Source organism: Achroia grisella, unplaced genomic scaffold (genome assembly GCF_030625045.1).
Source record: "Achroia grisella isolate CSIRO2021 unplaced genomic scaffold, CSIRO_AGI_Agris_v1 utg515, whole genome shotgun sequence".
Classification (NCBI taxonomy): domain Eukaryota; kingdom Metazoa; phylum Arthropoda; class Insecta; order Lepidoptera; family Pyralidae; genus Achroia; species Achroia grisella.
In genome coordinates, this window is record NW_026712908.1 from 848161 (window position 1) to 864740 (window position 16580).

At 30.7% G+C, this 16580-nt stretch overlaps 1 protein-coding gene across 2 annotated transcripts; it reads left to right on the forward strand.

The window, feature by feature from the left end:
* Positions 1 to 282: 282 nt before the first annotated feature.
* On the forward strand, positions 283 to 13953 carry LOC131847053 (uncharacterized). Of its 2 annotated transcripts, none has more exons than XM_059196497.1 (9): positions 283 to 421; positions 9037 to 9144; positions 9235 to 10127; positions 10211 to 10335; positions 10421 to 10528; positions 10945 to 11114; positions 11516 to 11665; positions 12212 to 12296; positions 13160 to 13953. In XM_059196497.1, the coding sequence occupies exons 1-9, from the start codon at positions 362 to 364 to the stop codon at positions 13267 to 13269; spliced, it is 1809 nt and encodes a 602-aa protein (XP_059052480.1). In that variant the 5' UTR covers positions 283 to 361; the 3' UTR covers positions 13270 to 13953. The 2 variants fall into 2 exon arrangements, with proteins under 2 accessions (XP_059052480.1, XP_059052481.1); XM_059196498.1 differs by lacking the exon at positions 283 to 421 and adding an exon at positions 4997 to 5017.
* Positions 13954 to 16580: the final 2627 nt, after the last annotated feature.

Sequence of the window (16580 nt, forward strand, 5' to 3'; positions counted from 1 at the left end):
TGTTGTACATGATCAGAACAAACTGCATAGCCTAAAGATTTTGTGTAAGTACTTTTATTACGATATTTAAATATATACATTATTGATAAATGTGGTAAGTATTTATGAAACTAATAATTAAAACATTTCAACTACATTTTTACTTCCCAGAATAATAATACATGCAATTGATTCTATGACGTCAATCCCTATTGGAGTTCAGACCAATCATAGCGAAGTAGTGTTGATCACGTGGACAGAAGCCTCCAATAGTAAAAGAGACCATTCTTGTGTACCTTTTCACATAATAGTAAAACAGATTGTGGTTTTTATGGAGTGAGTGGTATTATATCTGTCAATCTAATGACGTTAAAAAGCGTAAATGTGTGAAATTCAGGATTATTCTGTTGAGCAAAAGGATATTTATATGAATAAATATTCGGTAAGTGAATTTTCTATCCCGTAATTAGTTGTTTTTTGTTAGGTGTTGTGAAAACAAGGTTTGTTCAGTGGGAAAGTCCAATGAATGAACGTGTCCCGCTCTTTTTAACGTCATGTAAAACGATTTGCTCGTGTTTTCTCTTATTTATCTCATTTAATTAATGTGATTACAATTATTCCTAGGCTAAATGTATTAATTAACAGAAATCATCATTTTTAGAAGTGGCGGGAAATTGCTGTCCATGCAATTGGAATGCACTACCTATTCATTAAGTAATTGATTTCATTTCGTACACAGAGACTGTAAATTAGCATTTAAATATCTAACAATTCTAATTGTAAGCAATTAACAAATATGGTAAGCAAACTCGTAGTAATAACACGCGGCAAATGATATTTATATTATCAGTCAATATAAATAACGGACATTCATCTCATTCTATATACTCTGTCCCTTTCTCTCTTCCGTACCTGTCTATAGTAGGTATACAACACAAGACGAAAATAATCTTTTTACTGTTTCTCTTTTTCTTGATGATTCATAAAGATTTGTTATATAAGTAACTACTTATTAATTTTCTTTATTATTATTTAAAGTTCTAAACGCCGTTATTTAATAATAATAGTTAACTACGTACTTAGCTGCATTGGTACCTACTACGTACGACTTTATCCACGTAAAATGGCGCCAATTCGCCGTCAATGAACTTCAAACGGTTGTAAAGTGTGATTGTATCCACAACACAACCACACCACATACAATATCTATTCGTGTAGATACTTCCTAAGTTGTTACTAATTAATATAAGAATAAGTTGGAACCCATTATGTATACTTAGTATATGTTCTGTTAAAGTTTTTAAACATAAAATCATCAAAGATAAATAAATCTACAATGTTTTAAATCTTTGCCCCATGCAAATCAGTAATACCATCATCTTGATCATTTCACCTGATCCATTGTCTACTTCTGTACTTAACCAATATTATATATACATCCATCATGATCTGAACATTTTTGAGTCGGATTCTTCATGTGGCGAGTCCAGAACATTTTGAGAGTTTCTACTTGAGAATCTCGCCCATCGTCTATTCGATTACAGTTATTCATAAAAGTGCCATTACTTGTATTTATATAATTTGCATATCTAACTTCTTTGAGATACTGATTCAAGAATCTTTTACAAAAATATTAAAAGCACCATCTAAGTGTACATGTAATAATAATGTCTCCTATTTTGTAATTTACGATACAGTCTATATCTGTATCAACTTACATACAAATCAGTCCAGCCGTTTGAAAGATTTTATGATGACTTGCCTATTAATATTTTCTTACTTACTCGATTATAAATACAACAGGTATACCTAAAGCTACCTGCCTACAATTCCCACGGTTCGTTTCTAATGAGAATTTCAAAACGCTGAACAATGAGTGCACCGTTTGTTTGTGTGCGTTTGTCGGCACGAAGTATACGTATAGTTGCACTTGCACTACCATGCTCCCTGCTGCTTCCACTACTGCTACGTGAACAATATTAAGCAGGTCAATATCTTATGTTAACAAAAGAAAAGAACGTGCCTTCGTAACGATTTACGGAATAAGAGAGGGAATGTGGATGTCTCTTTATTAATTACTGTGTCAGCGATTTTACCCGCCTGTGTTATTCTGATGTATATTCTTTATTATTGTAAAGTATAAAAAAAAGCATTCCGTAGTTTTTTGCGTGACAGAGTAACAACCATCGATCCATCTATCCACACTCACAACTTTCCGCATTTATAATATTAGTAAAATGACATGAATACAGAAATAAAATTACTTTTGGTAATCAAAAACAGTATCACAAATAAGAATTTTTAATTAAACTTATTACTAGGAAACCTGAATGATAATGGACTTCCCTTTTGCCTGCTTATAAAGGTTAGTAAATTTATAGAAAGGACATTTAAATTGTAAGAAACCAAATTATTAACTTGCTTATTTCGTTAAGTTATTATTCTTAAGGTATGTTTACTTGGGAATAAACATTAAGGTAATATAAACAATAACATGGCCTGAAATATGAACCCTACATGGAATATAAAAACACGCAATGTGATTGCAAGTTTGTTGAGTGTGAGACCTGAATACTTTTAACAATTCACAATAATTTTACATCATCAAATTATATTATAAAAATAGCAAACAAATCAATATATAAATTACCTTTAAATATTGTATTGAAACAATTGTTGAAGCTCTAACCCATCAGAGCAACCATATATAGTTATTATTCTCAGTGTTAAGTCTCTCAGCGAAAGATGTGTCTATGAATTGTATTTATAGGCATATTTTATTAATGCTATATACGATGTAGCTTAAAAAATAAGTTACAAGTGTACAGACCACAGGAAATACTCCAAAAATAGAAAAAGTTAATTTACCAAGATAAACTTTGTAAAAAGTGGTAGCTTAGTGTAACCTACATACTTCAGTCACCAAACAGCTTGCTTTCTAAGGCGTGTTTATGTTAAAGGAAGAGATATTACAGAATAAGAGGCATGACATCTTGGTCCTTCGGAATAGCAACGTATGATCGTTATCACTGGAGTTAAGCAAAAACGTGATGTCCGTAGTGCTGTTTATGTATGCTACGGTTATCACTACTTATCACTTACTAATAGGTGGGCTGTCAGCTTGTTTGTCATTAAAAAATGCCGATTGCGATCAGTTACTACACAAGGAAACACTTTCGAGCAATTAAACTATATGAAACGACAATTTCATATGTAATGTAGGGATTAAATCGCAGCAGGTGTGTATGCAAGAGAACTATGTTCAGCTGTTGACTTTGGAAGGCTGTTATTATTATATGTAATTGTAAAAGACACACGAAGAACTCAAAGACACAAAAAATATTTACCTACTAACACCATATACCGCTCCTTTACCTGAGTCAAAATTATGATAAGAGTTATCGCAAGATTTAGTCCATCCCGTCTTCTGTATTCTGAACAACATTAAAATACATCCTGCCGATAAATATATTTGAACAGTTTTTCCGATATCATAGTATATCCTACTATTGATCAAGCATTATTATTGTAATATTTTGTATCGAATTTTACTATTATTCTCTGTATTTTACATTTCCATAGTAATTATGTCTATTAAATCCTCAATTGTGCTATAATATTATGGAACACATAATAACATTTATAAATGTAACATACGATCGGCGACTTCAGTAATAGAATGTGCTATTCGTTGTATTAATGTTTAACAAACAAAACATTTTATTGAAACCACCTACCATAGAAGACCATAATATCATTAACACTTCATCTTAATTGTGGGATACAGCCAGTAATATTTAATTTTTGGCTCATGGTCTTAATTCAAGTCGGATTTTAATATACTACCATATAGAAACCAAAATTCAAATTAGACAACAGGTAGGTTTGCCTACTTGTTGATTTACAAGGTATATTTTATGGGTGAAAATTGAAAAAGCTTGTCACGGCTTTACATTATGATGTAAATAATAACCAGTAAGTTCGAGTCGAATTCTCAGAGGTTCCGAACAAAATAAGTAAACGTTTTCTTTAGATTAGGTATTTTTATATTATTAGATTTTCGGTAATCCGTACTGCTCTGTAAATTTTTAGTCAATTTTATCATGTAAAACTACCTGCTTATGGCGATTACTTGTATGGTATATATGGAATTTTTAAAAAATAAAACTCTGTACTAATTATATCTTATCATTGGTGTTACTGAAAAGTTGTTAATGAAGGCATAGATATGTAAACGAGAAAAATACAATGACATTTTTCATAACCATGGTTACCAATACCAGTACCAATGAGAACCGTCAAAAACCCTCCACAAATAAATTCCGATCTCAAAATCACATTTCGTGTAATGAATATTAGACTAATACAGTACCAATCTATCTATAGAAATGATCGGAGATGAGTAATTATCATATAAAGAAAATAATAAACTGTTAAATTATGTGTTTACTCGTACTTGGAATTTTCAGTGTTTAAGTCAGTAACATCTTTAATAGTTTAATACAATGTACTTAGTATGTCACTTATCTCGAAGCGTATTTAGATTGTTTCGAGTATAAGAAAGCTTATTTTTTTTTAATAACTTTACATTATAAAGAGCCATTAAAAAACTCGTAAAGGATGTTTCCTAGATATTCCAATACCTATCAGAACACGACAAAACTCCACCAAAATATTTCAGTTTCCCCTCCCCACATTCAAAACAGGGAAGTAAAGGGACGAGGGGAGCTACACGCGCTTGCAATCAATACGGAACCCCTCTGATGTACCTTCATGGCAATATTGCGCGCGCATTTGGGAAACAGTCGGCGCGTAATTTTCCCGCCAAAAGTACCTACCAACTTTTTAATTTTATTTAGTTTCCTGATGAAAAATTAGTGACCACCTGTCTATTGTTACTTCATAGACATTTCTTACGTCAATACTACAGATATTTTATATACTGATTTTCGTGACCTATCACTATAATCATAAAAAAAATCGAAATTGTTTAAATATAGTGTTAATTACAAATTAAAAAATAATCATAAAAATGAGAGTTAGTAAATCTATAAAAAAAACTTCTTTAAGTGTTTATATTTTAATTAAAGATAACTATTGGGATTGTGTTTGAAAAGTATATACGTGTCCATAATTCTAGATATAGATATTGTACTAATGCTTCCCCCGACTTCGTCAGCTTGTGCACCCAGGCCACCACCCACTATTGATAGTCCAACGACAAAAAATAAAGCACTTATGCAACGCCATCTAGTATTTTATTCAAAAATTATTTAACAGTAATATATGACCTATTTGATTTTGCTAATTTACCCCTTTGGGTTGTATTTTTATAAGATTTCTTTAGTTTATATACTTACCCGACTTAACAACATATTCTGTGTTTAATATCGATTCCCCATCCTTTCTTACGTGAGACCTTAACAGACAAATAGACAGTTTTCACCTCGTTAGGATTTGACAATTTTATATATATTATTATATGTAAAAAAATAAAGAAAAAACAATGTCAAATTCACAAGTCTTGAAATAAAAACATGGCAATTTATGCAGGTTCCAATCGACACCCGACACATTTATCTTCAAAACCCAATCACTAAAGTCAACTTAAAAATAAAAATTATTCTTCTATGTAGGTATTTACTTCACCTTACCTTTTATATTTTGATAACTAAAATTAAGCTGATCTACTCGCGAGTATAATTTCAATCAAATCCAGATTAATACCACACTGTTCTTTTAAAAGCACTTTATTCGACTTATTTGGTTTACTCTGAATGAGTAAACAGAATAAGTCGATTAGTTTATTCAAATATCTTTTTTATACACCAATGAAAATATTTATTGCCTTGAATACATTTTATTCTATGCTTGTTTGAGATTTATCCAGTTCTCTTTTCAAGTTTCTGGAGGCAGGTAGAGACTTATAGGATGGATTCCGGTATAATAACGGATTAAGAATGTAAGTCGTCACTGATATCTATGGTTTCCTAAAAGGTATGTCATAACAAGGGTATAATGAAAGAGTTCAGATACACCTGTTGAGCGAAGAAAATTCTAAATTAAACCGTATAGGTACCTAGCTGCGGCGAGTTTGGTATTAGTGCCTACGCTAAATCTTCGTCATGTTTGTGAAACACTTCCACAGCAATAGTAGTTCCATTATGTATTACTTATATAGGATATAGAATATATATTGTTGTCATATTGATGATGCAATACAGTACTTTAGGTCTTGTAAGTTATAATAAGTCTACCTAGATCCATAATATTTCTAGCCGTTTATATTATGCAGGCTCAAGACAAAATTCTTGAGATACACCATATGGCAACCTGCTACTATTTCAAACTCATTGCCATTTTTCCGAGTCGTCGATTTTTCGCGGCATACGCATACGACGACCGTCAGCGGCGCGAGAGCCGACCGAGTTCAAGGCGAACGCGCGCGGTCAGGTTCGAGGACATCGTCGGGCCCCTCGCAGTGCCTCTGCATCTTCCCCCCCCCTTACCCCCTACCCCCTTCGCCACTCTACTTAAAGTCATAGGTACTGAAATATCAAAAACCAAAAAAAGGAATATTTTGATACAAAAAAGTTATAATCGATGTTTTACTAAACTCGACATGTTCTTTGCTCTATTTTGTTTGACTTTTTGCATACAAACCGTCTCTTTGACAACGACTTATACAATTTAACGTATTCTTACAAAACTAATTCTAGACATTTGAATTTTATATCTACATGTTGTAAAAAATATATATTAAGATCCATTTGTTCCTCATATTGCACGTAAGCAAGATGAACTCTAAATAATGAAAACAGAGTTCATGGCCCTCTGTAATACACCTACAACGCAACGTCTACGAGACGAATTATTAATACCTATAGTTTTTAACCTGTTCAATACGAGTAACTAGTTAACTACATACATGAATGACAAGATTTATATATTTATATTTACTATCATGTGACCTTGCATACAAAATGACATTAATGTATAATAAAATTAATTTATAATTTTTTTTAAATATAGATGTACTAATTTTAAATTAATTCTTTAGAACATAGTTTAAAAATCTAAGAGTGATTTCATATCTGTAGGCGACAGTCGCCAATGTTAGTAACAGTTGTACTGTCATAGACAAATGACTGTTTAAAACTGATGCAGTGTATTTGTATTCGTATTGTAAATTATATTTTATATAATTTACGTAATCCAGCTCACATCACAATATAATAAAAAAAATTACAAGTTTATTCTTTTTTAAATTGCGACTTTACCTATATACTATATAATCTAGCGATTTTTAAAATTAAATACTATTTCTATTTACTATTACTATCTATTTCATAATATAAACAAAATTATTGATAAATAAACAAACTAATGACTTCTGTTTCTTAATAATGTAATGCAAATATAAACAAAATTATTGATAAATAAACAAACTAAATTCTATTTTTAGGTAGACACAATAACCACCTGCTTTTATTCGAAAGTTGTAAAACAATCAAAATTAATGTGAAGTTATTTATTTATTAGGAAGTAAGTAATTGTAAAATGTCGCGCAAGCTTTATAATTTCGAATGAAAACCTAGTCAGTTTGCCGTTGTAGGGTGCGATGGCAGTGTAGCGGCTGCCATGTCATTAGGGTCGGATCCACCCTCTTTCGATCTTATACATCTATCTCTTTCTGCCACCCTAACTAATACTCTCTCTTTCCCCCTTGTAACATTTCTGAAGTTATTGGCGGGAAGTTTTAAAAACGTAAACAAGTTCACTTTTCTCTTTATTGTTTTATGTAGTATGTGAGGTTTATATACTATACACAAAAACAAAGTATAATGTAATACAATATAATTATATAATAATCTATTACTTACATAACAAAATAATATAACGTAAACAAAAATGCGGTAACAAATACTTAAATGATTATTAGTTTCCATAAATTGAAGTTGAATGCTTATATATTTTAATAATATTTATTTTAGAATTTTTCCCCAAATAAAATTATACTCACTAAAATAGTTTATTATCTGTTCTTCTTATCCGATCGGAAGAACATCAAGGCTAAGTTTGTGTCCATTAATGTAAAAACGTATCAAGTACTTATGGGCTTATGGCATAGAACGAGTTTATTTATAGGGCCGCCGAGTAAAAGCTCCCACAAAAAATATCCCGTCTCGTCCCGAATCTTGGAAGCCTTGGACTTGTTCCGTTCATTGGTACAGTTTTTATACTTACACGACCTCACTACGAATGTTCCGTCCTACTACATATAACCCGGACGCGTGACCCTATCCAAGAGACATAGTGTTATGACTGGTATAGGTCTTTATGACATTAAAGTACACAAGGAAAATATTTGGAAATAATTCCCATAAACAATAAATAATACTCAAAATGTTATGAGTGATTACATTAGTAAATCTTAAAATAGGGTTAATATTAATTAAAATATTTCACATGTTGTATAATGGTACCATTTTATTTTAAATAATATATTATCTTTTTATGTTGTTTAAGTATGAGTTAAAGGATTCAATGTTGTATATTATTGAACACAAAGTGCCTCGCTTACGTGCAGTATACTCGTGCGGCCCTAGGGTAGCGCATACCACAAAGCAAAAACAGGTTTCCGTCGAAGTTGTTTCAATGGACTGCGCCACTGTCCCGTTCCGTCTGCCTGCTTGCCTGTATTTTATAGAATTGGCGCGAAACTACACGGACTATTGTAATAAGAAAGTAAACAATAGGCTGATAATAACCGTATTTTATGCCTAATTATTATTAGCATATACATATGTATAGCAATCAATGTGTTTTCACATTAGTATGAAAAACATAATTTATATATTTTTTATTGAATTTTGTCGCATATTAAAATATAATTACACACGTACAACTTAACTAATTTGGTTTTAAAACGTCTACAAATGATCTCTCATATTTGTGTACGTATATGTATTTTACTACCACGTAATACTTATTTCCTCTTATCATAATAATTTAGTTAAAAATACTTTTTAATTAATTGGGGTTTTTCTTTTCTAGGTGTGCTCAGACATGGATTTGTATATTACTGACTCACTCCAGGACATGCTGGATATGGATATAAAAAATGAAATAGCAACAGACCTTAGTAGTATTACAGATTTTTCAGTTAGTATTTCTACAATTTTACATTATTTATCTAATATATAATTCAAATTATAAGAAATTAAATTCATGGCGTTCTAATCTCTATTTCAGGATTCATTAGGTCTTAATTTTGCTGATATGTCACCGTTATTAGACATGGAAACAGATACTTCATCAACATGGCTAAACCACACTACTAGTTTTGTACATAATCTAGATTTATATGGGTCAGAGGCAAATGCCGTTATGGTTAACCCAAACTCTGTTATGCCATCAACATTTGCTGAAACACCAGTAAAGAATATTGTAAAAGAGGAGGCCTCAAATTTACTACTAACTTCAGCAGCAGCAAACACAGATCTAGATAGTAGTACATCACTACCAAGCCCCAAGGAAGAGAAGAGTCATCTAACATTTTCACCCAATACCATCAAAGTTTCAAAGCCCAAAGAAACTGAAGAACCCGCACCAAAAAAATTAGAAGAAGCAACTCAAATGGTTATTTATGTCCGAAAACAAGAAAAGAATGTGGTTAAAGATTTAGTTAAGGACTTGGATAAGTCTAAAGTAAACAATGGCACACCAACAGTGAGAATAAAAACATCGCAAGCAGAAATCCTCAAAGTAAATAATAAAAGTTGTTCTATATTAAATACAAACCAAAAAATAACACAACAAATTGGCACTAAAACAATTATTTCGGGCAATATACATATATTGGATGCTAAACAATCTAGAACAATTTTAAGTAATGGTAACAAAAACCAGGCAACAATATTGATTGATAACTCTTCATTAAATAGTAATAGGCAAATATTTAAAACTTCAGTTAGTGGAGCTTTTACAGTAGATACGAACCAAGCTAAATATGTAAACACTAGTAATAAAGGTACAGTCAGTGAATTTCCCAAACCAGCATATTCATATTCATGTTTAATAGCTATGGCTCTAAAGAACTCAAGAACCGGAAGTCTGCCCGTTTCAGAGATTTACAATTTTATGTGGTAAGTGTCAACACTAAATCCAATGATATACTTTTTTAATGTATAGTTTCGTGGCGATTCTAATGTAGATTAAAATATTTCAGTCAACATTTCCCATATTTTAAAACTGCACCAAATGGATGGAAGAACTCTGTTCGACATAATCTTAGTTTAAATAAATGTTTTGAAAAAATTGAAAAGCCATCAACAAATGGAAGTCAAAGGAAAGGTATGGAACATTTTATTTTCATATATTTGAAATTTCAACGTAATATATATCGATATAAATATACAAAACCTTTTTCACGTTGCAGGATGTTTATGGGCTATGAACCCATCAAAAGTAGGAAAAATGGATGAAGAAGTTCAAAAGTGGTCACGAAAAGATCCACAAGCAATAAAAAAGGCGATGGTTTATCCAGGTATAGTTGAAAAATTGAAATACCTTAACAAATTTTTTTAAAGATATCAATAGATCACTGAGAAAACAAATTTGGACAATACTACTTTTATTCTTAAAGGTCTTTTAACTTTTATTCTTTTATATTTTCTTAAAGGATTCTCAATGGTTTGAACTTCTATTCTGACGACTTCCATTATGACAATTGCCTGATTTGACTAATCAATTACATTATTTACTTTTGCAATAGAATGTAAATGACTATTAATTTTGGAAAATTAGTGATAAAAAAACAATAATACTACTATTTCATCATATACACTAGTTAGTTCATTTTGAACTTATGATATTTAGAAAGTAGAGATACTTTTTTATCTTTGAGGAGTTTAAAATTCCATTAAAAAAACAATAAGTGATAAATGCTAACATTTTTTACAGAAAGCTTAGAAGCATTAGAAAGGGGAGAGATGAAGTACAGTGGAGTAGGCGGTGACACAGATGCTGATGACGACGCAGACGGAGATGCAGATACGGAACTAGATGCAGATGTAGAATTAGACCCCGAAATCAAAGAGGAAGTTGAAGAAGAAGAGGCTATTATTGAACAGGTACAATTACATGGTTTGCTATGAGCTTATATCCCTTTCAGACTAATCTACCACCTGCTACTTTTGGAACTCTGTCTTATTGTTGATAGCATGCATAAAAATTTAATGCACTCAGTTTTTTAATATTTTAACTATTATATCTCACACCCATATTAATCAGAACTGAAAACACCTAGCCCAATATATACAATTCTGCTCATAAATGTTTGCATCGTCCGAGAAATCGAATCCGCGATCCTGGGAAGTAAGGTGTACTAAATTGCTAGAGCACCGAGATCGTAATATATATAGTTAATTAGTCTGTTGGTATTCTAAAAGAATAATTGGTAACTTAGTAAAATCTCTTCCATACAATTTTTTTTGCAAGTAATTTCAAAAAGTTCGTATCGTCACTATTTTAGGAAATGTCTGACCAAGAATTGGAAGTGGAAGAAGTGGTAGAGGGTACGGGCATGGTTGGCGGTACCTACCGGCTCCTAGCAACAGGACCATCCTCACTCACATCCTATATAACCGACGTGGAATCTGGTGAAGATGTTAGTGACGTAGAGGTAAGTAAAATGCTCATAGTTGCGGTGGGAATAACCATGTCGGAGCCCCTAGGCCATGTAATGCAATGGCTCTTAGCCCGTAACCTACTCTGCATAAATCTAGTTAATCTGGTCCTAATAACAGTGTATGTGAAACTTTTTGATGTGAATGATACTACTAATGAGGGTGCCAATACGATATAATAGTATACATATATAGTTCGTAGCAAACATATTGACCTTTATATTAATATTGTATTAATATATTCACTGTAATAATATCCAGATAACCTCATGTAAAAAACTTGTGTCCATTTTTTAAATTAATTTTTATATAACTATGTTCAAATGTTGTTGAAAGTTTAATGAATGAACTTGCTTGTTTTGTTCTTTTGCGGTAATTGTTAAGACTTCGTACAGAAGTCTCCTTCAGGGTGACGGGTGACGCACTGTTCACTGTTCAGAAATCAGTGGAACAGTTGAAGGAAAAAAACATAGTTCTTATCTAAATTGATACACAATTCCTCTATTTTAAAATTTTATTACTAACTGGTTGATTGGTTACAGGTGTTGGACCAATCGTATGAAGAAATTGACATCGACATTGCTAAACCTGTAAAGTTGGATTTATCTTTAACGGAAGATTACACAAGTAAGTTATATCTGCATTTTAATATAAAATCTCCTATATATGTAAACAACACTACGGACATCACATTAACGTGTAATGTTAGCGATAGCACTTATGTGGTGCTATTCCGAAGGACTAAGATGTCTCTTATCCTGTAGTGTATCTGCCTTATCTCATTCTTCAACCGAAACACAGTTTACAAAGCATACTGCAACTTTGATATCTACCCTGACGACTTTACAAAATCCACCTCAGTAGAATAACATTAATTTATAATGGGTTGCTCTAGTTATGTCTATATGGATATAATAAAACAAAAATTCACTGTTTTCTTACTCTATTGACACGCAGTTATATGTATCACTAAATATTTGTTAAATACATCGATTATTTATTTACTTGGGATGTTGTGTGTTAGTGTAATACGTAAAATGTGATATTTTAAATTTCCATCATGAGTTGCATCTCAATATCTATTTGCATTTTAACTGAATAATAAATGTAGTTCAGTGTTGTATTGATTGTAATTTATACGCATTGGTAGCGGAAATTACTCAATAACAAAACATTTATATACTATTTCATATATAGTCGGTATATAGACAAAATCTTTTTATTCTACTAAAATTATTTTTTTAATTGTGGTTTTTGATTATATTATTTCTTCACTACTACACTCCTTTTGGTAATATTGACTACTGTCTGTATCCCGCGGAACTAGGACATGATTATCTGTCCACCACATTTTATTAGAATTGGTCCAGTAGTATTTGCGTGAAAGAGTAACAAATATACAATAAACGGGTATAAGTAGAGCAATGTTATAGCCTAGAATTGCTTGGGTGCATACTTTGAAAATGTAATAATTATTTTTAAATTTGCAGTGCATTCAGCCAAACGAGCAAAAACAAGCTTCATATACCAGCCTGTTACCACACAGTCGCACACGAGCAGACGAAAAACCCCTCTGGTGAACAGAGTTGCATTGATATAATAATTAGAATGGGTAAATCATATTAAATTTGGATTCATGAAAATGTGATGATAATGTAAATGGGGTCAATGGTATGACATGCCTCCAACAAATGTTCCATTACTATTAGATTAATGACGAATATTGCAATGTCTAGTAATTAGCTGTGAATTGTGTAAAGTTTTGTGTTTATTGAGTGCAAACGTGATAGTCTGTACCAGATAAGTGTATTTACCTACATTTTTTTATACAAGCGTGGCACACTTGTTACATATCTTCACTGTAAAGTAGCCTGTATTTTTATGTGGCGTCCGGCACGGTCCGGTTCTAATAAACAAAAATCGTATTGACATTATTGTGTAGGATTTACTTAGAATGTAATTGTATGTCCTATTATTTACCGTTTAATGTGTTTAGTTGATTGTTTGATTCTGTAGTTATAATATGCACATACAAAACAGTACAAAGATATTTTGCTGCCGAAACGTGACTTCAGTGCTTATATACTTAAATAATATCGAACATGTATCATACGTAATGTATAATTATAAGATAATTCAATCTCAAGACCCGTACAAGTACTATAAATAGCGGGTATGTAATTAAAGATCCCACCGCTTAATTACCTATGTAAATATTTATACATATATATATATGTTATAATTTTTCATACTTATAATTCAAAATTATAATTTTTTTTGTATACGTTGTATTTATAATTTATAATGAATTTCAGTTAATATTAAGTCGTTTTTTTTATTGAACAAATCACATCAACTTTCAATGTATTAGTTTATTCTAATTTCAACACAGTTCAGTGAATCTCTATGAGTAAGAACTGTTAAAGCCGCTTAGGCACGATAAAAGTATACATAATTAGTCTAAGTCTCCTCTTTATACTAGTGTATGATGTGAAATGGCCAGCATATCCAGACGTATGCACCATACAAATATTTGAAACACGAGACCTTTGAAAATTCAATACTGATTTCCTTTAAAATAAATAAACAACCATGGACAAGAATTTTTACGTCTCCTATTTTACGTTTTACATACTCCAAATTATGATATACTCTCCTATAACATACTTTGGATACATGCATAAACGTTCATCCTTATTCTGTTGCATTTGGTTTACTGTACTAATGGTATCTTTAGCGGCTTTAATAGATGGATAAATAATAGAAAAATTAAATATACACTAGCCAAATATGTTTAAATGGAAAACATCTAGGAAATACAAAATATTAAGAAAATTACAAATCAAACATTAGTATTAAGAAAAAATGTACGGACACCAGTACCAAAATATTTGTGATTATTATATTTCACTATTAAATTGAATATATAGGTATTATTTTTTTAATGTTTCTTTAACCAATAAAGTCGTATATTTAGCCTATAAATAACATTATATTATATTTACCGTATAGTCTACTGAACAAAATAGGACTGACTATAATCGAATGCTTTTCGTTAAATCGGTATTAAATCTAGATACCGGATTATTATCGGGATACCGGATAAGTATCCGGTATTTCCTATACTTAAATTGAATTTTATATAAATTTCAGTTGAAACATAGTTTCTTTTACGCTTCCATATACCTTTAATGTAATATTGTTGATAACATGATATTGGCAAAAATGTGTATCGTTGCGTCATTAGTATTAAAATTAACTGGATGATGCTTAATTTTTTGTACGTTTTTTTGTATAAAATCAATAGTTGTATTTTAATAAATTATAATGAGTGCCAAGTTGCGATGAAGGTATCGTATACTTGGAACACAATTATAGTTATTAAGTAATTTAGAAATTATCTAAAACATAATTGTCCTGAATTGTTACATTTTCTTTAATTTTGAATATTGTAGAAAATATGAAGCAGATCGTAACTCATGGAACATCTTCTGCAATAACATTTTAAGAATCTACATAGAATAATTAGTTAATATAACTCCCGCCACTAGAGTTAGCCCGTAACCATTGTCTGTGGTCAAAATATGGTATGATAATACCATAATACCATAAACGTTATCATTTAAGTGTGTGTTCGTTTACATACATATTAACCACACATTATTAATAGTTAATAAACGGTCCAGCGCTAACTTTTGTAGCGGATGTTATATACAAATAAAATGTACGAACGATTTTAGGACAATTTTTTTATAGTGTGTACTTGTAGTATGTTTTCTTGTTTAAAATATATAAATGTATTTATATATTTTATGTGATAAAACATGCATGACGTAGTAATGTAAATAAATACATTTTTTCTTAGCTTTGCAAAGAGTGAGCGAATTAAGAATGAGTGTTTAGAATTGGTTGTGTTGGTAGATCTCTCGAATTTAAAATTGGTACTTCAATTAAATTCATAATTAATTAGCATTTATATATCTAAACTATGTAAAAATCAACTTTTTATATGAACGCGAGTGCAGTCACAAATAAAAGTAGTTTACATGAAAAAAGATTTTTCACGAATATACGGTAACATTCCATTTTTATATCAGTTTTGTAAAGACGAATACCGTGACATACTATCTAAAGCTATTGTAACGTGTTTAGTAAGTGAAAATAAACTTGCTAAAATTTAACTATGGTTCAAAAATGGTTAAAACCTTGAATAACGGCATCCATTTCTAGCGACTATGTTCACTATTAAAGCATTTTAAGTCTAAATTCATTTTATTGTACAATTAGAAGAAACTGTGATATTTATAAAACTTACGATGTATTAGTAATTTTGGTACATAATTTGTAATTGCTAATATTCTAGAAAATATAAAATTAAGTATATAAATTACACACTATATTAATATAAGTACTAATTAGATTCACTAGAATTCCATTAATATAAAAATGGCATTAGCATATTCTATACTATACGAGATAACTTTTACTATAGAAACACTTGAATTTAATGTTGTCAAATTACGTTCTAGGCAAAATTAGTCAGATTTTAGACTAAAAATGTGAAATAGTGTAACAGTTGCTTTAAATCAACCATGTTTTGTTTCTGGTGTGTGTCACCACCTCGGGTCACTATCAGTTAATAGTATAATTGAAATCTGATGTTGTCGAAACACTGTTATATATATGAATTGATGGATATTATATATATCCGTGAATTACATATACATATCAGTAATTAGTAATAAGTTAATTTGTCAAGTGATCGTCATACATTGGAATAAATTGCCAGTGAGTGGATTGAAATATTAATATACATTTCTTACTAAAAATACTGAGAATTAAAATTATAAATTAGGTGCTTTTGTATACTGTTTTTTAAAATAGTGCAATTTTGTAAATACGTATATAATT